The sequence below is a fragment of the Salvelinus alpinus genome, chromosome 17, assembly GCF_045679555.1.
Source record: "Salvelinus alpinus chromosome 17, SLU_Salpinus.1, whole genome shotgun sequence".
Lineage (NCBI taxonomy): Eukaryota > Metazoa > Chordata > Actinopteri > Salmoniformes > Salmonidae > Salvelinus > Salvelinus alpinus.
This window is the reverse complement of record NC_092102.1, coordinates 38,064,919-38,089,596: the sequence shown is the minus strand read 5'-3', so window position 1 is coordinate 38,089,596 and position 24,678 is coordinate 38,064,919. Positions and strand designations below refer to the sequence as shown.

The 24,678-nt window shown below is 44.1% G+C and overlaps 1 protein-coding gene across 4 annotated transcripts in view; it reads left to right on the top strand.

The window, feature by feature from the left end:
* Window positions 1-18,768, top strand: part of uckl1b (uridine-cytidine kinase 1-like 1b) — a 77,413-nt gene extending 58,645 nt beyond the window's left edge. For all 4 annotated transcript variants that reach the window (XM_071348888.1, XM_071348886.1, XM_071348884.1 and 1 more), the window contains 6 exons: window positions 14,921-15,014; window positions 15,597-15,659; window positions 16,002-16,124; window positions 16,277-16,384; window positions 16,800-16,956; window positions 17,105-18,768. In XM_071348888.1, the coding sequence (XP_071204989.1) occupies window positions 14,921-15,014; window positions 15,597-15,659; window positions 16,002-16,124; window positions 16,277-16,384; window positions 16,800-16,956; window positions 17,105-17,184 (625 nt within the window). In that variant the 3' untranslated portion in view covers window positions 17,185-18,768. The remainder of the gene's footprint in view (window positions 1-14,920; window positions 15,015-15,596; window positions 15,660-16,001; window positions 16,125-16,276; window positions 16,385-16,799; window positions 16,957-17,104) is intronic.
* Window positions 18,769-24,678: the final 5,910 nt, after the last annotated feature.

The window sequence follows — 24,678 nt, the reverse complement described above, 5'->3', positions numbered from 1 at the left end:
TGTCTTTTATTTGTCTGGTCCCTGAGTGTCTTTTATTTGTCTGATCCCAGACTGTCTTTTATTTGTCTGGTCCCTGACTGTCTTTTATTTGTCTGGTCCCTGACTGTCTTTTATCTGTCTGAACCCTGACTGTCTTTTATCTGTCTGATCCCAGACTGTCTTTTATCTGTCTGGTCCCTGAGTGTTTTTATTGTGTTTTTATTTGTCTGGTCCCTGAGTGTCTTTTATTTGTCTGGTCCCTGAGTGTTTTTATTTGTCTGGTCCCTGACTGTCTTTTATCTGTCTGGTCCCTGACTGTCTTTTATCTGTTTGGTCCCTGACTGTCTTTTATTTGTCTGGTCCCTGAGTGTTTTTATTTGTCTGGTCCCTGAGTGTCTTTAATCTGTCTGGTCCCTGACTGTCTTTTATCTGTCTGGTCCCTGAGTGTTTTTATTTGTCTGGTCCCTGAGTGTCTTTTATTTGTCTCGTCCCTGAGTGTCTTTTATTTGTCTGGTCCCTGAGTGTCTTTTATTTGTCTGGTCCCTGAGTGTTTTTATTTGTCTGGTCCCTGAGTGTCTTTTATTTGTCTGGTCCATGAGTGTATTTTATTTGTCTGGTCCCTGAGTGTCTTTTATTTGTCTGGTCCATGAGTGTCTTTTATTTGTCTGGTCCCTGAGTGTTTTTATTTGTCTGGTCCCTGACTGTCTTTTATTTGTCTGGTCCATGAGTGTCTTTTATTTGTCTGGTCCCTGAGTGTTTTTATTTGTCTGGTCCTTGACTGTCTTTTATCTGTCTGGTCCCTGATGGTCTTTTATTTGTCTGGTCCCTGAGTGTCTTTTATTTGTCTGGTCCCTGAGTGTTTTTATTTGTCTGGTCCCTGACTGTCTTTTATTTGTCTGGTCCCTGAGTGTCTTTTATTTGTCTGGTCCCTGAGTGTCTTTTATTTGTCTGATCCCAGACTGTCTTTTATTTGTCTGGTCCCTGACTGTCTTTTATCTGTCTGAACCCTGACTGTCTTTTATCTGTCTGATCCCAGACTGTCTTTTATCTGTCTGGTCCCTGAGTGTTTTTATTGTGTTTTTATTTGTCTGGTCCCTGAGTGTCTTTTATTTGTCTGGTCCCTGAGTGTCTTTTATTTGTCTGGTCCCTGAGTGTCTTTTATTTGTCTGGTCCCTGAGTGTTTTTATTTGTCTGGTCCCTGAGTGTCTTTTATTTGTCTGGTCCATGAGTGTCTTTTATTTGTCTGGTCCCTGAGTGTTTTTATTTGTCTGGTCCCTGAGTGTCTTTTATTTGTCTGGTCCATGAGTGTCTTTTATTTGTCTGGTCCCTGAGTGTTTTTATTTGTCTGGTCCTTGACTGTCTTTTATCTGACTGGTCCCTGATGGTCTTTTATTTGTCTGGTCCCTGAGTGTCTTTTATTTGTCTGGTCCCTGAGTGTTTTTATTTGTCTGGTCCCTGACTGTCTTTTATTTGTCTGGTCCCTGACTGTCTTTTATCTGTCTGGTCCCTGACTGTCTTTTATTCGTCTGGTCCCTGACTGTCTTTTATCTGTCTGGTCCCTGACTGTCTTTTATCTGTCTGGTCCCTGACTGTCTTTTATTTGTCTGGTCCCTGACTGTCTTTTATTTGTCTGGTCCCTGACTGTCTTTTATTTGTCTGGTCCCTGAGTGTCTTTTATTTGTCTGGTCCCTGACTGTCTTTTATTTGTCTGGTCCCTGAGTGTCTTTTATTTGTCTGGTCACTGACTGTCTTTTATTTGTCTGGTCCCTGACTGTCTTTTATTTGTCTGGTCCCTGACTGTCTTTTATTTGTCTGGTCCCTGAGTGTCTTTTATTTGTCTGGTCCCTGACTGTCTTTTATTTGTCTGGTCTCTGACTGTCTTTTATTTGTCTGGTCCCTGACGCTCTTTTATCTGTCTGGTCCCTGACTGTCTTTTATCTGTCTGGTCCCTGCCTGTCTTTATCTTTCGGGTATCTGGCTGTCTTTTATCTGTTGGGTCCCTGACTGTCTTTATCTTTCGGGTCTCTGACTCTCATTTGTCTGTCTGGACCCTGACTGTCTTTTATCTGTCTGATCCCAGACTGTCTTTTATTTGTCTGGTCCCTGAGTGTTTTTATTTGTCTGGTCCCTGAGTGTTTTTATCTGTCTGGTCCCTGACTGTCTTTATCTGTCTGGTCCCTGACTGTCTTTTATCTGTCTGGTCCCTGACTGTCTCATCTGTATGGCCCCTGACTGTCTTTCATCTGTATGCCCATGACTGTCTTTTATCTGTCTGATCCCTGACTGTCTCATCTGTATGGCCCCTGACTGTCTTTTATCTGTCTGATCCCTGACTGTCTTTTATCTGTTTGATCCCAGACTGTCTTTATCTGTCTGGTCCCTGAGTGTCTTTTATTTGTCTGGTCCCTGAGTTTCTTTTATTTGTCTGGTCCCTGAGTGTCTTTTATTTGTCTGGTCCCTGAGTGTCTTTTATTTGTCTGGTCCCTGAGTGTCTTTTATTTGTCTGATCCCAGACTGTCTTTTATTTGTCTGGTCCCTGACTGTCTTTTATCTGTCTGAACCCTGACTGTCTTTTATCTGTCTGATCCCAGACTGTCTTTTATCTGTCTGGTCCCTGACTGTCTTTTATTTGTCTGGTCCCTGACTGTCTTTTATTTGTCTGGTCCCTGACTGTCTTTTATTTGTCTGGTCCCTGAGTGTCTTTTATTTGTCTGGTCCCTGAGTGTTTTTATTTGTCTGGTCCCTGACTGTCTTTTATTTGTCTGGTCCCTGACTGTCTTTTATTTGTCTGGTCCCTGACTGTCTTTTATTTGTCTGGTCCCTGAGTGTCTTTTATTTGTCTGGTCCCTGACTGTCTTTTATTTGTCTGGTCCCTGACTGTCTTTATTTGTCTGGTCCCTGAGTGTCTTTTATTTGTCTGGTCCCTGAGTGTCTTTTATTTGTCTGATCCCAGACTGTCTTTTATTTGTCTGGTCCCTGACTGTCTTTTATTTGTCTGGTCCCTGACTGTCTTTTATCTGTCTGAACCCTGACTGTCTTTTATCTGTCTGATCCCAGACTGTCTTTTATCTGTCTGGTCCCTGAGTGTTTTTATTGTGTTTTTATTTGTCTGGTCCCTGAGTGTCTTTTATTTGTCTGGTCCCTGAGTGTTTTTATTTGTCTGGTCCCTGACTGTCTTTTATCTGTCTGGTCCCTGACTGTCTTTTATCTGTTTGGTCCCTGACTGTCTTTTATTTGTCTGGTCCCTGAGTGTTTTTATTTGTCTGGTCCCTGAGTGTCTTTAATCTGTCTGGTCCCTGACTGTCTTTTATCTGTCTGGTCCCTGAGTGTTTTTATTTGTCTGGTCCCTGAGTGTCTTTTATTTGTCTCGTCCCTGAGTGTCTTTTATTTGTCTGGTCCCTGAGTGTCTTTTATTTGTCTGGTCCCTGAGTGTTTTTATTTGTCTGGTCCCTGAGTGTCTTTTATTTGTCTGGTCCATGAGTGTATTTTATTTGTCTGGTCCCTGAGTGTCTTTTATTTGTCTGGTCCATGAGTGTCTTTTATTTGTCTGGTCCCTGAGTGTTTTTATTTGTCTGGTCCCTGACTGTCTTTTATTTGTCTGGTCCATGAGTGTCTTTTATTTGTCTGGTCCCTGAGTGTTTTTATTTGTCTGGTCCCTGACTGTCTTTTATTTGTCTGGTCCCTGAGTGTCTTTTATTTGTCTGGTCCCTGACTGTCTTTTATTTGTCTGGTCCCTGACTGTCTTTATTTGTCTGGTCCCTGAGTGTCTTTTATTTGTCTGGTCCCTGAGTGTCTTTTATTTGTCTGATCCCAGACTGTCTTTTATTTGTCTGGTCCCTGACTGTCTTTTATTTGTCTGGTCCCTGACTGTCTTTTATCTGTCTGAACCCTGACTGTCTTTTATCTGTCTGATCCCAGACTGTCTTTTATCTGTCTGGTCCCTGAGTGTTTTTATTGTGTTTTTATTTGTCTGGTCCCTGAGTGTCTTTTATTTGTCTGGTCCCTGAGTGTTTTTATTTGTCTGGTCCCTGACTGTCTTTTATCTGTCTGGTCCCTGACTGTCTTTTATCTGTTTGGTCCCTGACTGTCTTTTATTTGTCTGGTCCCTGAGTGTTTTTATTTGTCTGGTCCCTGAGTGTCTTTAATCTGTCTGGTCCCTGACTGTCTTTTATCTGTCTGGTCCCTGAGTGTTTTTATTTGTCTGGTCCCTGAGTGTCTTTTATTTGTCTCGTCCCTGAGTGTCTTTTATTTGTCTGGTCCCTGAGTGTCTTTTATTTGTCTGGTCCCTGAGTGTTTTTATTTGTCTGGTCCCTGAGTGTCTTTTATTTGTCTGGTCCATGAGTGTATTTTATTTGTCTGGTCCCTGAGTGTCTTTTATTTGTCTGGTCCATGAGTGTCTTTTATTTGTCTGGTCCCTGAGTGTTTTTATTTGTCTGGTCCCTGACTGTCTTTTATTTGTCTGGTCCATGAGTGTCTTTTATTTGTCTGGTCCCTGAGTGTTTTTATTTGTCTGGTCCTTGACTGTCTTTTATCTGTCTGGTCCCTGATGGTCTTTTATTTGTCTGGTCCCTGAGTGTCTTTTATTTGTCTGGTCCCTGAGTGTTTTTATTTGTCTGGTCCCTGACTGTCTTTTATTTGTCTGGTCCCTGAGTGTCTTTTATTTGTCTGGTCCCTGAGTGTCTTTTATTTGTCTGATCCCAGACTGTCTTTTATTTGTCTGGTCCCTGACTGTCTTTTATCTGTCTGAACCCTGACTGTCTTTTATCTGTCTGATCCCAGACTGTCTTTTATCTGTCTGGTCCCTGAGTGTTTTTATTGTGTTTTTATTTGTCTGGTCCCTGAGTGTCTTTTATTTGTCGGGTCCCTGAGTGTCTTTTATTTGTCTGGTCCCTGAGTGTTTTTATTTGTCTGGTCCCTGACTGTCTTTTATCTGTCTGGTCCCTGACTGTCTTTTATCTGTCTGGTCCCTGACTGTCTTTTATTTGTCTGGTCCCTGAGTGTTTTTATTTGTCTGGTCCCTGAGTGTCTTTTATCTGTCTGGTCCCTGACTGTCTTTTATCTGTCTGGTCCCTGAGTGTTTCTATTTGTCTGGTCCCTGAGTGTCTTTTATTTGTCTGGTCCCTGAGTGTCTTTTATTTGTCTGGTCCCTGAGTGTCTTTTATTTGTCTGGTCCCTGAGTGTTTTTATTTGTCTGGTCCCTGAGTGTCTTTTATTTGTCTGGTCCATGAGTGTCTTTTATTTGTCTGGTCCCTGAGTGTTTTTATTTGTCTGGTCCCTGAGTGTCTTTTATTTGTCTGGTCCATGAGTGTCTTTTATTTGTCTGGTCCCTGAGTGTTTTTATTTGTCTGGTCCTTGACTGTCTTTTATCTGTCTGGTCCCTGATGGTCTTTTATTTGTCTGGTCCCTGAGTGTCTTTTATCTGTCTGGTCCCTGACTGTCTTTTATCTGTCTGATCCCTGACTCTTTTATCTGTCTGGTCCCTGATGGTCTTTTATTTGTCTGGTCCCTTACTGTCTTTTATTTGTTCTGGTCCCTGAGTGTCTTTTATTTGTCTGGTCCCTGAGTGTCTTTTATTTGTCTGATCCCAGACTGTCTTTTATTTGTCTGGTCCCTGACTGTCTTTTATCTGTCTGAACCCTGACTGTCTTTTATCTGTCTGATCCCAGACTGTCTTTTATCTGTCTGGTCCCTGAGTGTTTTTATTGTGTTTTTATTTGTCTGGTCCCTGAGTGTCTTTTATTTGTCTGGTCCCTGAGTGTCTTTTATTTGTCTGGTCCCTGAGTGTTTTTATTTGTCTGGTCCCTGAGTGTCTTTTATTTGTCTGGTCCATGAGTGTCTTTTATTTGTCTGGTCCCTGAGTGTTTTTATTTGTCTGGTCCTTGACTGTCTTTTATCTGTCTGGTCCCTGATGGTCTTTTATTTGTCTGGTCCCTGAGTGTCTTTTATTTGTCTGGTCCCTGAGTGTTTTTATTTGTCTGGTCCCTGACTGTCTTTTATCTGTCTGAACCCTGACTGTCTTTTATCTGTCTGATCCCAGACTGTCTTTTATCTGTCTGGTCCCTGAGTGTTTTTATTGTGTTTTTATTTGTCTGGTCCCTGAGTGTCTTTTATTTGTCTGGTCCCTGAGTGTCTTTTATTTGTCTGGTCCCTGAGTGTTTTTATTTGTCTGGTCCCTGACTGTCTTTTATCTGTCTGGTCCCTGACTGTCTTTTATCTGTCTGGTCCCTGACTGTCTTTTATTTGTCTGGTCCCTGAGTGTTTTTATTTGTCTGGTCCCTGAGTGTCTTTCATCTGTCTGGTCCCTGACTGTCTTTTATCTGTCTGGTCCCTGAGTGTTTCTATTTGTCTGGTCCCTGAGTGTCTTTTATTTGTCTGGTCCCTGAGTGTCTTTTATTTGTCTGGTCCCTGAGTGTCTTTTATTTGTCTGGTCCCTGAGTGTTTTTATTTGTCTGGTCCCTGAGTGTCTTTTATTTGTCTGGTCCATGAGTGTCTTTTATTTGTCTGGTCCCTGAGTGTTTTTATTTGTCTGGTCCCTGAGTGTCTTTTATTTGTCTGGTCCATGAGTGTCTTTTATTTGTCTGGTCCCTGAGTGTTTTTATTTGTCTTTTCCTTGACTGTCTTTTATCTGTCTGGTCCCTGATGGTCTTTTATTTGTCTGGTCCCTGACTGTCTTTTATTTGTCTGGTCCCTGAGTGTTTTTATTTGTCTGGTCCCTGACTGTCTTTTATTTGTCTGGTCCCTGACTGTCTTTTATCTGTCTGGTCCCTGACTGTCTTTTATTCGTCTTGTCCCTGACTGTCTTTTATCTGTCTGGTCCCTGACTGTCTTTTATCTGTCTGGTCCCTGACTGTCTTTTATTTGTCTGGTCCCTGAGTGTCTTTTATCTGTCTGGTCCCTGATGGTCTTTTATTTGTCTGGTCCCTGAGTGTCTTTTATCTGTCTGGTCCCTGACTGTCTTTTATCTGTCTGATCCCTGACTCTTTTATCTGTCTGGTCCCTGATGGTCTTTTATTTGTCTGGTCCCTTACTGTCTTTTATTTGTTCTGGTCCCTGAGTGTCTTTTATTTGTCTGGTCCCTGAGTGTCTTTTATTTGTCTGATCCCAGACTGTCTTTTATTTGTCTGGTCCCTGACTGTCTTTTATCTGTCTGAACCCTGACTGTCTTTTATCTGTCTGATCCCAGACTGTCTTTTATCTGTCTGGTCCCTGAGTGTTTTTATTGTGTTTTTATTTGTCTGGTCCCTGAGTGTCTTTTATTTGTCTGGTCCCTGAGTGTCTTTTATTTGTCTGGTCCCTGAGTGTTTTTATTTGTCTGGTCCCTGAGTGTCTTTTATTTGTCTGGTCCATGAGTGTCTTTTATTTGTCTGGTCCCTGAGTGTTTTTATTTGTCTGGTCCTTGACTGTCTTTTATCTGTCTGGTCCCTGATGGTCTTTTATTTGTCTGGTCCCTGAGTGTCTTTTATTTGTCTGGTCCCTGAGTGTTTTTATTTGTCTGGTCCCTGACTGTCTTTTATCTGTCTGAACCCTGACTGTCTTTTATCTGTCTGATCCCAGACTGTCTTTTATCTGTCTGGTCCCTGAGTGTTTTTATTGTGTTTTTATTTGTCTGGTCCCTGAGTGTCTTTTATTTGTCTGGTCCCTGAGTGTCTTTTATTTGTCTGGTCCCTGAGTGTTTTTATTTGTCTGGTCCCTGACTGTCTTTTATCTGTCTGGTCCCTGACTGTCTTTTATCTGTCTGGTCCCTGACTGTCTTTTATTTGTCTGGTCCCTGAGTGTTTTTATTTGTCTGGTCCCTGAGTGTCTTTCATCTGTCTGGTCCCTGACTGTCTTTTATCTGTCTGGTCCCTGAGTGTTTCTATTTGTCTGGTCCCTGAGTGTCTTTTATTTGTCTGGTCCCTGAGTGTCTTTTATTTGTCTGGTCCCTGAGTGTCTTTTATTTGTCTGGTCCCTGAGTGTTTTTATTTGTCTGGTCCCTGAGTGTCTTTTATTTGTCTGGTCCATGAGTGTCTTTTATTTGTCTGGTCCCTGAGTGTTTTTATTTGTCTGGTCCCTGAGTGTCTTTTATTTGTCTGGTCCATGAGTGTCTTTTATTTGTCTGGTCCCTGAGTGTTTTTATTTGTCTGGTCCTTGACTGTCTTTTATCTGTCTGGTCCCTGATGGTCTTTTATTTGTCTGGTCCCTGACTGTCTTTTATTTGTCTGGTCCCTGAGTGTTTTTATTTGTCTGGTCCCTGACTGTCTTTTATTTGTCTGGTCCCTGACTGTCTTTTATCTGTCTGGTCCCTGACTGTCTTTTATTCGTCTTGTCCCTGACTGTCTTTTATCTGTCTGGTCCCTGACTGTCTTTTATCTGTCTGGTCCCTGACTGTCTTTTATTTGTCTGGTCCCTGAGTGTTTTTATTTGTCTGGTCCCTGAGTGTCTTTTATTTGTCTGGTCCATGAGTGTCTTTTATTTGTCTGGTCCCTGAGTGTTTTTATTTGTCTGGTCCTTGACTGTCTTTTATCTGTCTGGTCCCTGATGGTCTTTTATTTGTCTGGTCCCTGAGTGTCTTTTATCTGTCTGGTCCCTGACTGTCTTTTATCTGTCTGATCCCTGACTCTTTTATCTGTCTGGTCCCTGATGGTCTTTTATTTGTCTGGTCCCTTACTGTCTTTTATTTGTTCTGGTCCCTGAGTGTCTTTTATTTGTCTGGTCCCTGAGTGTCTTTTATTTGTCTGATCCCAGACTGTCTTTTATTTGTCTGGTCCCTGACTGTCTTTTATCTGTCTGAACCCTGACTGTCTTTTATCTGTCTGATCCCAGACTGTCTTTTATCTGTCTGGTCCCTGAGTGTTTTTATTGTGTTTTTATTTGTCTGGTCCCTGAGTGTCTTTTATTTGTCTGGTCCCTGAGTGTCTTTTATTTGTCTGGTCCCTGAGTGTTTTTATTTGTCTGGTCCCTGAGTGTCTTTTATTTGTCTGGTCCATGAGTGTCTTTTATTTGTCTGGTCCCTGAGTGTTTTTATTTGTCTGGTCCTTGACTGTCTTTTATCTGTCTGGTCCCTGATGGTCTTTTATTTGTCTGGTCCCTGAGTGTCTTTTATTTGTCTGGTCCCTGAGTGTTTTTATTTGTCTGGTCCCTGACTGTCTTTTATCTGTCTGAACCCTGACTGTCTTTTATCTGTCTGATCCCAGACTGTCTTTTATCTGTCTGGTCCCTGAGTGTTTTTATTGTGTTTTTATTTGTCTGGTCCCTGAGTGTCTTTTATTTGTCTGGTCCCTGAGTGTCTTTTATTTGTCTGGTCCCTGAGTGTTTTTATTTGTCTGGTCCCTGACTGTCTTTTATCTGTCTGGTCCCTGACTGTCTTTTATCTGTCTGGTCCCTGACTGTCTTTTATTTGTCTGGTCCCTGAGTGTTTTTATTTGTCTGGTCCCTGAGTGTCTTTCATCTGTCTGGTCCCTGACTGTCTTTTATCTGTCTGGTCCCTGAGTGTTTCTATTTGTCTGGTCCCTGAGTGTCTTTTATTTGTCTGGTCCCTGAGTGTCTTTTATTTGTCTGGTCCATGAGTGTCTTTTATTTGTCTGGTCCCTGAGTGTTTTTATTTGTCTGGTCCCTGAGTGTCTTTTATTTGTCTGGTCCATGAGTGTCTTTTATTTGTCTGGTCCCTGAGTGTTTTTATTTGTCTGGTCCTTGACTGTCTTTTATCTGTCTGGTCCCTGATGGTCTTTTATTTGTCTGGTCCCTGACTGTCTTTTATTTGTCTGGTCCCTGAGTGTTTTTATTTGTCTGGTCCCTGACTGTCTTTTATTTGTCTGGTCCCTGACTGTCTTTTATCTGTCTGGTCCCTGACTGTCTTTTATTCGTCTTGTCCCTGACTGTCTTTTATCTGTCTGGTCCCTGACTGTCTTTTATCTGTCTGGTCCCTGACTGTCTTTTATTTGTCTGGTCCCTGAGTGTTTTTATCTGTCTGGTCCCTGACTGTCTTTATCTGTCTGGTCCCTGACTGTCTTTTATCTGTCTGGTCCCTGACTGTCTCATCTGTATGGCCCCTGACTGTCTTTCATCTGTATGCCCATGACGGTCTTTTATCTGTCTGATCCCTGACTGTCTCATCTGTATGGCCCCTGACTGTCTTTTATCTGTCTGATCCCTGACTCTTTTATCTGTCTGCTCCCTGATGGTCTTTTATTTGTCTGGTCCCTTACTGTCTTTTATCTGTCTGGACCCTGAGTGTCTTTTATTTGTCTGGTCCCTGAGTGTCTTTTATTTGTCTGGTCCCTGAGTTTCTTTTATTTGTCTGGTCCCTGAGTGTCTTTTATTTGTCTGGTCCCTGAGTGTCTTTTATTTGTCTGGTCCCTGAGTGTCTTTTATTTGTCTGGTCCCTGAGTGTCTTTTATTTGTCTGATCCCAGACTGTCTTTTATTTGTCTGGTCCCTGACTGTCTTTTATCTGTCTGATCCCAGACTGTCTTTTATCTGTCTGGTCCCTGACTGTCTTTTATCTGTCTGGTCCCTGACTGTCTCATCTGTATGGCCCCTGACTGTCTTTCATCTGTATGCCCATGACGGTCTTTTATCTGTCTGATCCCTGACTGTCTCATCTGTATGGCCCCTGACTGTCTTTTATCTGTCTGATCCCTGACTCTTTTATCTGTCTGGTCCCTGATGGTCTTTTATTTGTCTGGTCCCTTACTGTCTTTTATCTGTCTGGACCCTGAGTGTCTTTTATTTGTCTGGTCCCTGAGTGTCTTTTATTTGTCTGGTCCCTGAGTTTCTTTTATTTGTCTGGTCCCTGAGTGTCTTTTATCTGTCTGGTCCCTGACTGTCTTTTATTTGTCTGGTCCCTGAGTGTTTTTTATCTGTCTGGTCCCTGACTGTCTTTATCTGTCTGGTCCCTGACTGTCTTTTATCTGTCTGGTCCCTGACTGTCTCATCTGTATGGCCCCTGACTGTCTTTCATCTGTATGCCCATGACGGTCTTTTATCTGTCTGATCCCTGACTGTCTCATCTGTATGGCCCCTGACTGTCTTTTATCTGTCTGATCCCTGACTCTTTTATCTGTCTGGTCCCTGATGGTCTTTTATTTGTCTGGTCCCTTACTGTCTTTTATCTGTCTGGACCCTGAGTGTCTTTTATTTGTCTGGTCCCTGAGTGTCTTTTATTTGTCTGGTCCCTGAGTTTCTTTTATTTGTCTGGTCCCTGAGTGTCTTTTATTTGTCTGGTCCCTGAGTGTCTTTTATTTGTCTGGTCCCTGAGTGTCTTTTATTTGTCTGGTCCCTGAGTGTCTTTTATTTGTCTGATCCCAGACTGTCTTTTATTTGTCTGGTCCCTGACTGTCTTTTATCTGTCTGAACCCTGACTGTCTTTTATCTGTCTGATCCCAGACTGTCTTTTATCTGTCTGGTCCCTGAGTGTTTTTATTGTGTTTTTATTTGTCTGGTCCCTGAGTGTCTTTTATTTGTCTGGTCCCTGAGTGTCTTTTATTTGTCTGGTCCCTGAGTGTTTTTATTTGTCTGGTCCCTGACTGTCTTTTATCTGTCTGGTCCCTGACTGTCTTTTATCTGTCTGGTCCCTGACTGTCTTTTATTTGTCTGGTCCCTGAGTGTTTTTATTTGTCTGGTCCCTGAGTGTCTTTTATCTGTCTGGTCCCTGACTGTCTTTTATCTGTCTGGTCCCTGAGTGTTTCTATTTGTCTGGTCCCTGAGTGTCTTTTATTTGTCTGGTCCCTGAGTGTCTTTTATTTGTCTGGTCCCTGAGTGTCTTTTATTTGTCTGGTCCCTGAGTGTTTTTATTTGTCTGGTCCCTGAGTGTCTTTTATTTGTCTGGTCCATGAGTGTCTTTTATTTGTCTGGTCCCTGAGTGTTTTTATTTGTCTGGTCCCTGAGTGTCTTTTATTTGTCTGGTCCATGAGTGTCTTTTATTTGTCTGGTCCCTGAGTGTTTTTATTTGTCTGGTCCTTGACTGTCTTTTATCTGACTGGTCCCTGATGGTCTTTTATTTGTCTGGTCCCTGAGTGTCTTTTATTTGTCTGGTCCCTGAGTGTTTTTATTTGTCTGGTCCCTGACTGTCTTTTATTTGTCTGGTCCCTGACTGTCTTTTATCTGTCTGGTCCCTGACTGTCTTTTATTCGTCTGGTCCCTGACTGTCTTTTATCTGTCTGGTCCCTGACTGTCTTTTATCTGTCTGGTCCCTGACTGTCTTTTATTTGTCTGGTCCCTGACTGTCTTTTATTTGTCTGGTCCCTGACTGTCTTTTATTTGTCTGGTCCCTGAGTGTCTTTTATTTGTCTGGTCCCTGACTGTCTTTTATTTGTCTGGTCCCTGAGTGTCTTTTATTTGTCTGGTCACTGACTGTCTTTTATTTGTCTGGTCCCTGACTGTCTTTTATTTGTCTGGTCCCTGACTGTCTTTTATTTGTCTGGTCCCTGAGTGTCTTTTATTTGTCTGGTCCCTGACTGTCTTTTATTTGTCTGGTCTCTGACTGTCTTTTATTTGTCTGGTCCCTGACGCTCTTTTATCTGTCTGGTCCCTGACTGTCTTTTATCTGTCTGGTCCCTGCCTGTCTTTATCTTTCGGGTATCTGGCTGTCTTTTATCTGTTGGGTCCCTGACTGTCTTTATCTTTCGGGTCTCTGACTCTCATTTGTCTGTCTGGACCCTGACTGTCTTTTATCTGTCTGATCCCAGACTGTCTTTTATTTGTCTGGTCCCTGAGTGTTTTTATTTGTCTGGTCCCTGAGTGTTTTTATCTGTCTGGTCCCTGACTGTCTTTATCTGTCTGGTCCCTGACTGTCTTTTATCTGTCTGGTCCCTGACTGTCTCATCTGTATGGCCCCTGACTGTCTTTCATCTGTATGCCCATGACTGTCTTTTATCTGTCTGATCCCTGACTGTCTCATCTGTATGGCCCCTGACTGTCTTTTATCTGTCTGATCCCTGACTGTCTTTTATCTGTTTGATCCCAGACTGTCTTTATCTGTCTGGTCCCTGAGTGTCTTTTATTTGTCTGGTCCCTGAGTTTCTTTTATTTGTCTGGTCCCTGAGTGTCTTTTATTTGTCTGGTCCCTGAGTGTCTTTTATTTGTCTGGTCCCTGAGTGTCTTTTATTTGTCTGATCCCCGACTGTCTTTTATTTGTCTGGTCCCTGACTGTCTTTTATCTGTCTGAACCCTGACTGTCTTTTATCTGTCTGATCCCAGACTGTCTTTTATCTGTCTGGTCCCTGACTGTCTTTTATTTGTCTGGTCCCTGACTGTCTTTTATTTGTCTGGTCCCTGACTGTCTTTTATTTGTCTGGTCCCTGAGTGTCTTTTATTTGTCTGGTCCCTGAGTGTTTTTATTTGTCTGGTCCCTGACTGTCTTTTATTTGTCTGGTCCCTGACTGTCTTTTATTTGTCTGGTCCCTGACTGTCTTTTATTTGTCTGGTCCCTGAGTGTCTTTTATTTGTCTGGTCCCTGACTGTCTTTTATTTGTCTGGTCCCTGACTGTCTTTATTTGTCTGGTCCCTGAGTGTCTTTTATTTGTCTGGTCCCTGAGTGTCTTTTATTTGTCTGATCCCAGACTGTCTTTTATTTGTCTGGTCCCTGACTGTCTTTTATCTGTCTGAACCCTGACTGTCTTTTATCTGTCTGATCCCAGACTGTCTTTTATCTGTCTGGTCCCTGAGTGTTTTTATTGTGTTTTTATTTGTCTGGTCCCTGAGTGTCTTTTATTTGTCTGGTCCCTGAGTGTTTTTATTTGTCTGGTCCCTGACTGTCTTTTATCTGTCTGGTCCCTGACTGTCTTTTATCTGTTTGGTCCCTGACTGTCTTTTATTTGTCTGGTCCCTGAGTGTTTTTATTTGTCTGGTCCCTGAGTGTCTTTCATCTGTCTGGTCCCTGAATGTCTTTTATTTGTCTGGTCCCTGAGTGTTTTTATTTGTCTGGTCCCTGAGTGTCTTTTATTTGTCTCGTCCCTGAGTGTCTTTTATTTGTCTGGTCCCTGAGTGTCTTTTATTTGTCTGGTCCCTGAGTGTTTTTATTTGTCTGGTCCCTGAGTGTCTTTTATTTGTCTGGTCCATGAGTGTATTTTATTTGTCTGGTCCCTGAGTGTCTTTTATTTGTCTGGTCCATGAGTGTCTTTTATTTGTCTGGTCCCTGAGTGTTTTTATTTGTCTGGTCCCTGACTGTCTTTTATTTGTCTGGTCCATGAGTGTCTTTTATTTGTCTGGTCCCTGAGTGTTTTTATTTGTCTGGTCCTTGACTGTCTTTTATCTGTCTGGTCCCTGATGGTCTTTTATTTGTCTGGTCCCTGAGTGTCTTTTATTTGTCTGTTCCCTGAGTGTTTTTATTTGTCTGGTCCCTGACTGTCTTTTATTTGTCTGGTCCCTGACTGTCTTTTATCTGTCTGGTCCCTGACTGTCTTTTATTCATCTGGTCCCTGACTGTCTTTTATCTGTCTGGTCCCTGACTGTCTTTTATCTGTCTGGTCCCTGACTGTCTTTTATTTGTCTGGTCCCTGACTGTCTTTTATTTGTCTGGTCCCTGACTGTCTTTTATTTGTCTGGTCCCTGAGTGTCTTTTATTTGTCTGGTCCCTGACTGTCTTTTATTTGTCTGGTCCCTGACTGTCTTTTATTTGTCTGGTCCCTGACTGTCTTTTATTTGTCTGGTCCCTGACTGTCTTTTATTTGTCTGGTCCCTGAGTGTCTTTTATTTGTCTGGTCCCTGACTGTCTTTTATTTGTCTGGTCCCTGACTGTCTTTTATTTGTCTGGTCCCTGACTGTCTTTTATTTGTCTGGTCCCTGAGTGTCTTTTATTTGTCTGGTCCCTGACTGTCTTTTATTTGTCTGGTCTCTGACTGTCTTTTATTTGTCTGGTCCCTGAGTGTCTTTTATTTGTCTGGTCCCTGACTGTCTTTTATTTGTCTGGTCCCTGAGTGTCTTTTATTTGTCTGGTCCCTGACCGTCCTACTTCTTCTGCCCAGAAACAAAGAGACAAGCAGGGATGAGTTCATCTTCTACTCGAAGAGACTGATGCGTCTGCTGATTGAACGAGCGCTTTCCTTTCTTCCCTCAGAGGTACGTATGACAGAGAGACAGAGAGATAGAAAGGCTGCTCTGTTCTACTGTACCTTAACGTTCATACCCAAAGAGCATATTTGAACGGAGTTTCATTTAGAAAGAGATGAAAAGATGGAGGGAGAAGAATTGAGTGATGGAAAAATGGGGGTAAGAAAGATGGAAAGAGAGTAAGAGATGGAAAGAGCATGAGAGGTCAAGATTGTGAGATGGTGCGAGAGAGAGAAAAAGAAGAGAGAGAGAGCAAAAGAGAGAGTCTGGCCTCTGGAGTATGGAAACTGTCAATCCACCGCAGTGGAAAGTTCTCACTATAAAACCAAAAAGACACACACATACCGCGACTGCACAAACACAACATATCACTTGAATCGCACAGCAACTACAGTACACTGTGTATGTACCACCCACTACAGTATACTGTGTATGTACCACCCACTACAGCTAGAGCTGTTGGAGTAAAGAAGTGTTTTATTGATTGTTTAGTGTGGCCAACTGAACACGCACCATGGGTTCGTTGTCTTGAGGTCTGTACTCATAAGTTCATCCTCCTCTCTCTCTCTTTCTCTCTCTCTCTTTCCACAGAGCCATATAGTTCAAACACCGCAGGGAGAGGACTATGAAGGCAGGGCTTTCCACGGGAAGAGGGTGAGTTGAGCTTTCTTTTTCTTCCTGCCTGTTTTTCTATCCATCTCTCTCACTTTCTCACTTTCTCCTTCCTATTCACTTGTTGCTATCTCTCCATTTCAGCCGTCTAGTTCCCTCTGATCAGAAAACTCAATCTGTGTGATTCACATTAGCTTTATATAATAGCATATTTCATCTGTTATTAGATGTTAACTCAGTCCTGTGTATTTATCAGCCAGTGTTGTCATGATGAACAGTATAGTATTACTGCTATCATGTTCTTGTTGTTAAATGTACTGTACTCAGTTGTCAGTCAGTATGTTATAAATCCATGAACCTGGTTTCTCTTCTGGTTTTCCATAGATCACTGGAGTGTCCATCCTGCGAGCGGGAGAGACCATGGAGCCAGCTCTCCGGGCAGTGTGTAAAGATGTCCGCATCGGGAAGATCCTCATCCAGACCAACCAGGACACAGGAGAACCAGAGGTATGGATCTGGAAAACACACATGCTTGAAGCTTTGAGTAGGACTGCAGGACCTGACCAGGGAAAAGTTGGAGGCATAGTTATAGCCTTTTTGTCTGTCTTTCATTCTTCCCTTCATCCCCTCTTTCCTCCCTGTCCCTCCCTCTCTCTCAGCTGCATTACCTGCGTCTGCCTAAGGACATCGGTGAGGACCATGTGATTCTGATGGACTGCACCGTGTCTACTGGGGCTGCTGCCATGATGGCCATACGAGTCCTACTGGTAGGTGATTCTGATGGACTGCACCGTGTCTACTGGGGCTGCTGCCATGATGGCCATACGAGTCCTACTGGTAGGTGATTCTGATGGACTGCACCGTGTCTACTGGGGCTGCTGCCATGATGGCCGTACGAGTCCTACTGGTAGGTGATTCTGATGGACTGCACCGTGTTTACTGGGGCTGCTGCCATGATGGCCATACGAGTCCTACTGGTAGGTGATTCTGATGGACTGCACCGTGTCTACTGGGGCTGCTGCCATGATGGCCGTACGAGTCCTACTGGTAGGTGATTCTGATGGACTGCACCGTGTGTACTGAGGCTGCTGGCATGATGGCCGTACGAGTCCTACTGGTAGGTGATTCTGATGGAATCTGATGATGCATCTCTCTCCGTGTCTGTCTGTGTGTCTTGTGTAGGACCATGATGTCCAGGAGGATAAGATCCTGTTGGTGTCTCTGCTGATGGCTGAGATGGGGGTTCACTCTGTGGCCTACGCCTTCCCTCAGGTCCAAATCATCACCACTGCCGTCGACAAGAAGGTCAACGACCTCTTCCACATCATACCCGGCATAGGTGAGAAAAGAGAGAGAGAAAGGCAGTTTCCGTGTGTGTGTGTGTGTGTGTGTGTGTGTGTGTGTGTGTGAGAGTGTGAGAGTGTGAGAGTGTGTCCATGCTCTGCTTCAAACTCTGATCTCTACTGTTCTTTGTCCCTTGTGTGAAGGAAATTTCGGTGACCGGTACTTTGGCACGGATGCACCCCCAGAATGGAGCGATGAGGAGATGGATGAGCCCAGTTACTGATGGGACAATGGGCAGACCTATTTGAATGATTCAGGGGTGCGCCGTTTGGAGGATGATTGAGGAATGTGCTCTTCACCCCACTGGGCAGCTACGTACACCCCCTTATTCTGGGGACCAAAGAAGACCCCCTGGAGTACTAGAGCACCTTGAATTTCCCTCAGATACAGAAAATGAGTCAAAGATTAACAAAGGACAATTAATATATACATTATATACATGCAGTTTTTGTATATTTCTATTTGAGTTTTATGCCAATGCAGCTGTAATAGAAAATTTAGTAATTTTTGTAATGTGAATGTTTGTTTGTAAAATGTTCTATTTTTGGTTGTTTGAATTGTGTGTTTTGAGGGTCCAAACCTTCATATTTTTAACTGTGGATTACAACATTCAATAAGAGCTCATTGCAAAACACACTTTTTTTATTTCTTTCTCAGAGCTTAATTAACCTTTCAGAATGCAATCCAAAAAATACACAGCCATATTGTTCGTTCTCTCTGCTCATAGAAAGTGCTTTCTTTCAAGGAACACTTTACCGGAAAATTGTGTAGGCGTAACTTTTTAACTCTCTGGTTTCCCCTCTTCTCTGCTTTGTAGCTACTGACCAAACCACAGTCTTGCAAAATGTTAACACTTAGTCCTCTTTTCACTGCAAGGCCTAAATATACTCCCACATCCTGATCTACCTGCTAGTCTACCTGTGAGTGGCTCCTCCACCCATGCCCCGCAGTTCGGTTAGCCTTGACCGTTTTCATTGCCCTTAAACATCAGCACTTTATTCATGAAGGGTGCTCTGTCTGGGAATGATTCTGGGCCTATGCTGCCTATCATAATGAGGCCTTACAATGTTGTTGTCATGCTTAATGTTTCCTAGTGATATCGGCGTAGGCTACACCACCTAGAACTACATTTAATTTGTGCTTTGTCTGCAACATAGAGACGAGAGAGACGGAGAAAATATACAGGAAGGATATGGTGGTTGTCCTCTTCTCATGGAAACTAACCTTGATATCTTCCATCACTTTCATCACTACCCCACCGCTGACACCAAGAAGGCGGTGGGGTAAATATAGGATGACACTGACTTAACCGGTAGGCTAATGGGCTATAAAACAAAAAAGTTTTACAATTCAGAATAGGCCTACAGTTCTAATGAACGCTGCCGTGGTGCACTGGAATGATGGATCATGGTTGTGAGGACAGTCACCAAGACACCTGTCTGCTGCAGAGGTAAAACTCCCACACCAGGGTTGCAAGGTAGGGCTGTCTGACAAATGGCGCAACATTGTGTAGGTTAATATTATTTCTAGAACAGATTTAAGAGCTTTATGAAATTCGCTTTAATTTCTGATCAGGTTATTACATTTGGGAATTTTAAAGGTAGCATAGGCTTATAATTAGCCTACATCATTCCGTTTTTGGAGGGTTTGAAATGGAATGGGTTTTGAATTTTAGTCTACATTGAAATTTATTTATGGAAATTAAATAGAATTTAAGCTTGATCTGAGCTTTTAAAACTTTGTCACATAATGGTTTCATGATTCTGCAGACCACAATAAAATAAACCATATACATACCAGTACTATAGCTGAAATATGTCATTGTGTAATGATTTATTTGTGTAGATTATAGGTTATTAACATACAGCATCTATTGAGATGTAATGGAAAATGTATCACAACCAGCACCAGTCACAAACAGGAAAGAGGTGTGTGTGTGTTTGTCTGTGTGTGTGTTTGGCGGGTGCTTTGTGTCCCCACTGGCAGTGCAGGAGCCTGATGAGGTCACAAATGCAGTAGCAGGGTAGCTATAAGACCTCCTAGCTACCCTGTGAATCTAGTCTCCAGTCTTCAACTGTAACCTGTTGGTCTCATTCTAGCCTTTGCATTCAAACGTGAACCTGCTGGTTTATTTCACACTCAAAGTATAGGCTTACCATTGCCCTTTGGAGGTGCAGATCTTTGCTGTGACAAGAGTTCAAACGACAGGACAGTAAGCGAATGAAACATTTATGAGATGAGTAAGGCATAGTGACTACTAGTGAAGTCTGTAGATGGTTTTATGAGGTAGCTGTCGGGATCCAGGAGTAAGAAGATCTGCCACGTGGGTGAGTGGGGGAGTCTCAAAGCCGTCTTACAGGCTTGACTTGGCACTCTTACCTTGTTTCTCCTTTTGCTATAAAAGGGAACGCACGAGGGGGAAACAAACAGACTGACTTGTGTGATTGTTGTTAGTTTGGTTAATGTGTTAGCTGGCAGGGTGTTTGTATCTGGGTGGCTAATGCTAAAGTGGTGCGGTGAGAGTCTGAATCTGTGAGACGGTGTTCAGTAATGCTAAAGTGGTGCGGTGAGAGTCTGAATCTGTGAGACGGTGTTCAGTAATGCTAAAGTGGTGCGGTGAGAGTCTGAGTCTGTGAGACGGTGTTCAGTAATGCTAAAGTGGTGCGGTGAGAGTCTGAGTCTGTGAGACGGTGTTCAGTAATGCTAAAGTGGTGCGGTGAGAGTCTGAGTCTGTGAGACGGTGTTCAGTAATGCTAAAGTGGTGCGGTGAGAGTCTGAGTCTGTGAGACGGTGTTCAGTAATGCTAAAGTGGTGCGGTGAGAGTCTGAGTCTGTGAGACGGTGTTCAGTAATCTGATGCATCCCAGAAAGTAAATGATTTATACACCTAGATATTTCTCAATAGTTTGAAAGGTGGAAAGAGCCAGAATGACAAAGAGGATAGAGTATTTTCTGTTTCTGTGTTTTGTGTGTTCATGAAAGTGTGTGTAGGCTATGTTTGTGTTTTTCTTCTTGAACAGACAAGACTTTAATTTGTCCTCAATCTCAGGTTTGTCAGCCCATGAAACACTGTCTCACATTGGCCCAGTACTGCGAAGAAAAGCAGAAAAACTAGCAACGTCTTTACTGTGCTTAGACCGGCCCAGACTGGTCTAGACCAGATCAGATTGGTCCAGACCAGATCAGACTGGTCCAGATCAGACTGGATCAGACCAGATCAGACTGGTCCAGACCAAATCAGACTGGATCAGACTGGTCTAGACCAGATCAGACTGGATCAGAGCAGATCCAGAACAAGATGGTGCATGGGAAAGCAGCAGTAAAAATGTACTAATGTTTAGGTAAGAATCTACTACTGTGTTGTTTCTGTGGTTTGTGTGTTCATGAAGGTGTGTGTAGGCTATGTAAGTGTGTATTAATAAAACACAGATGTAACTTGCACCGTGCTCCTATCATGGTCAGGCCAGGGTTCGGTGACTTATGTTTGTGTTGTTGTGAGAGCCAGTGAGTGCATTAGGCTTGAACAGACAAGACTTTAATTTGTTCTCTGAGTGGTTTTGACCCAGGGCCTCTTCCAACCTCTCCTTTCTCCTCCAATACAAAATGTCTCTGTGTAATAGAGACATATACCAATGGTAATGTCTGCCTGTGTGTTGGTCTGTCTGTCAGTAGATTTCTTGCTCCAGAAAGGCGTGAAGGACTGTATACACCTGAAGAAGCCTATCAAAAGTCTCATTTGAATAGCTCAAAGACTTACTGCAATTCAAAATGTTTCAAATGTAGACTAACAGAACATATTTTCTCCCTATTACAACTGGATCAGATGCACCACCATGGCTGTTTTCTAGAGCCCAGTTTGGACCTAGTTTGGACCAGTTGCACCATGCATCTCCAAGGCTGTATCTGGAGCGGTGTTTTCCAGGACTGTCCAACTTGAGAATGGTGACTTTAGACTCAATCTCAGGTTCGTCAGCCCATGAAACACTGTCTCACATTGGCCCAGTACTGCGAAGAGAAGCAGAAAAACTAGCAACGTCTTTGCTGTGCTTAGATTGGCCCAGACTGGTTTAGACCAGATCAGACTGGTTTAGACCAGAACAGACTGGTCTAGACAAGATCAAACTGGATCGGAGCAGATCCAGAACAAGATGATGCATGGGACAGCAGCAGTAAGAAATGACTAATATTTTGATAAGCATCTACTAATGTTTATTAATGTTATAATACAAATGTATTGTTTTAATGCTCCTACCTAAACACATTACAAGTACGTTCTTTTGAGACAAAAAAAACGAATAAAGCTGTATGCATCAAACTATAAATAGCCTAACAATGAAGTTGTTTCTTCTGCTTTTATTATTACCTAGAATTTGGGCTCTGACCTCTTTCCTCTCTAGATGATTGAGGTGAAGTTCTTTATGGTTTCCTTTTGATTTTCACCATCCATTTACTGTATCCAGGCTCTACTCCACCGACTGGATGTACATTGTCCTTTACACCTCTAGAGGGAGTCGTATCCCCACTAATCTGAGTGAGTGACAATGGACAGGAGGCGACTGTGGTTGTTGAAGCAGAACAAGCACCAACAGTTCAGCTAAATTACACATTTAAAATAATAATTTTACGTAAATAGATAGATAAATAAATAGATTAATTAATACAAATATAAATAACAGGTTGAAAAGAGCTGTTTCATATTTAAAAAATGTAAACATAAAAATGTACAGGTGAGTTCAGGAAACAGAAATATCTCTGGATTTACAGCCAGAGCAGTGATGCACTGATTTCCATACTCTTTTAAAACAACACAAGTTTCAAGTTTTGTTATTCGTATGTACAGGATACCCATGGTATAAACTGTCCAACTAAATGCTTGATTAGTTTATTTGTAGCATCAGTTGATCCGAGGAGCTGAAGATGTTGACCCCCAGATGACACCAGGGATCTCTTTCAGAGGGGTCAAAGGTCAGATTGAAACTAGGTCATATGTTATGACTATTATTTATTTTTTATATAACTAGGCAAGTTAGTTGAGAAAAAAATATTATTTACAATGATGGCCTACCCCAGATGACACTGGGCCAATTGTGCGTCAACCTATAAGACTCCCAATCACACCTGGATGTGATACAGCCTGGAATCAAACCAGGGACTGTAGTGATGCAGTGCCTTAGACCGCTGCGCCACACGGGAGCCCTTTGTGATGGCGGTCAGGTCAGGTCAAGTTGGTCAGGTCAGGTCTGGTCAGGTCAAGTTGGTCAGGTCAGGTCAGGTCAGGTTTGGTCTGGTCAGGTCAGGTCTGGTCAGGTCAAGTTGGTCAGGTCAGGTCTGGTCAGGTCTGGTCAGGTCTGGTCAGGTCAAGTTGGTCAGGTCAGGTCTGGTCTGGTCGGGTCAGGTCAAGTTGGTCAGGTCTGGTCTGGTCTGGTCAGGTCTGGTCTGGTCAGGTCTGGTCAGGTCAAGTTGGTCAGGTCTGGTCAGGTCAGGTCAAGTTGGTCAGGTCAGGTCAGGTCTGGTCTGGTCAGGTCAAGTTGGTCAGGTCTGGTCTGGTCAGGTCAGGTCTGGTCTGGTCTGGTCTGGTCTGGTCAGGTCTGGTCAGGTCTGGTCTAGTCAGGTCGGGTCTGGTCAGGTCTAGTCAGGTCAGGTCTGGTCAGGTCTGGTCAGGTCAGGTCTGGTCAGGTCTGGTCTGGTCAGGTCTAGTCTGGTCTGGTCAGGTTTGGTCAGGTCTGGTCTAGTCTGGTCAGGTCTGGTCAGGTCTGGTCTAGTCAGGTCAGGTCAGGTCTGGTCAGGTCAGGTCTGGTCTAGTCAGGTCTGGTCAGGTCAGGTCTGGTCTGGTCTGGTCTAGTCAGGTCCGGTCAGGTCTAGTCAGGTCTGGTCAGGTCTGGTCAGATCAGGTCTGGTCTAGTCAGGTCAGGTCTGGTCTGGTCTGGTCAGGTCTGGTCTAGTCAGGTCTGGTGTAGTCAGGTCTGGTCTAGTCAGGTCTGGTCTAGTCAGGTCTGGTCAGGTCTAGTCAGTTCTGGTCTGGTCTAGTCAGGTCAGGTCTGGTCTGCTCTGGTCTAGTCAGGTCTGGTCGGGTCTGGTCAGGTCAGGTCTGGTCTAGTCAGGTCTGGTCTAGTCAGGTCTAGTCAGGTCTAGTCAGGTCTGGTCAGGTTTAGTCAGGTCAGGTCAGGTCTAGTCAGGTCTAGTCAGGTCAGGTCAGGTCAGGTCTGGTCTGGTCTAGTCAGGTCAGGTCTGGTCAGGTCAGGTCTGGTCTGGTCAGGTCTAGACAGGTCTGGTCTGGTCTGGTCTGGTCAGGTCAGGTCTAGTCAGGTCTGGTCAGGTCAGGTCTGGTCTAGTCAGGTCTGGTCAGGTCTGGTCAGGTCTGGGCTAGTCAGGTCAGGTCTAGTCAGGTCAGGTCTGGTCTGGTCTAGTCAGGTCTGGTCTGGTCAGGTCTGGTCTGGTCTGGTCTAGTCAGGTCAGGTCAGGTCAGGTCAGGTCAGGTCAGGTCTGGTCTAGTCAGGTCAGGTCTGGTCTGGTCTAGTCAGGTCTGGTCAGGTCTGGTCAGGTCAGGTCTGGTCTAGTCAGGTCAGGTCTGGTCTGGTCTAGTCAGGTCAGGTCAGGTCTGGTCAGGTCAGGTCTGGTCTAGTCAGGTCAGGTCAGGTCTGGTCTGGTCTGGTCAGGTCAGGTCTGGTCTAGTCAGGTCAGGTCAGGTCTGGTCTAGTCAGGTCAGGTCTGGTCTGGTCAGGTCAGGTCAGGTCTGGTCTAGTCAGGTCAGGTCAGGTCAGGTCTGGTCTGGTCTGGTCAGGTCAGGTCTGGTCTAGTCAGGTCAGGGCAGGTCTGGTCAGGTCTGGTCAGGTCTAGTCAGGTCAGGTCTGGTCTGGTCTGGTCTGGTCTGGTCTAGTCAGGTCAGGCCAGGTCTGGTCTGGTCAGGTCTGGTCTAGTCAGGTCTGGTCTTGTCTGGTCTAGTCAGGTCAGGTCAGGTCAGGTCTGGTCAGGTCTGGTCAGGTCTGGTCAAGTCTGGTCAGGTCAGGTCTGGTCTAGTCAGGTCGGGTCTGGTCAGGTCAGGTCTAGTCAGGTCAGGTCTGGTCAGGTCTGGTCAGGTCAGGTCTGGTCTGGTCAGGTCTAGTCTGGTCTGGTCAGGTCAGGTTTGGTCAGGTCTGGTCTAGTCTGGTCAGGTCTGGTCTAGTCAGGTCTGGTCAGGTCAGGTCTGGTCAGGTCAGGTCTGGTCTGGTCTGGTCTGGTCTAGTCAGGTCAGGTCTGGTCTAGTCAGGTCTGGTCAGGTCAGGTCTGGTCTGGTCTGGTCTAGTCAGGTCAGGTCTGGTCTGGTCTAGTCAGGTCAGGTCAGGTCTGGTCTGGTCAGGTCAGGTCTGGTCTAGTCAGGTCAGGTCAGGTCTGGTCTGGTCTGGTCAGGTCAGGTCAGGTCAGGTCTGGTCTAGTCAGGTCAGGGCAGGTCTGGTCAGGTCTGGTCTGGTCAGGTCTAGTCAGGTCAGGTCAGGTCTGGTCTGGTCTGGTCTGGTCTAGTCAGGTCAGGTCTGGTCTGGTCTGGTCAGGTCTGGTCTAGTCAGGTCTGGTCTTGTCTGGTCTAGTCAGGTCAGGTCAGGTCTGGTCTAGTCAGGTCAGGTCTGGTCAGGTCTGGGCTAGTCAGGTCAGGTCTAGTCAGGTCAGGTCTGGTCTGGTCTAGTCAGGTCTGGTCTGGTCTGGTCAGGTCTGGTCTGGTCTAGTCAGGTCAGGTCAGGTCTGGT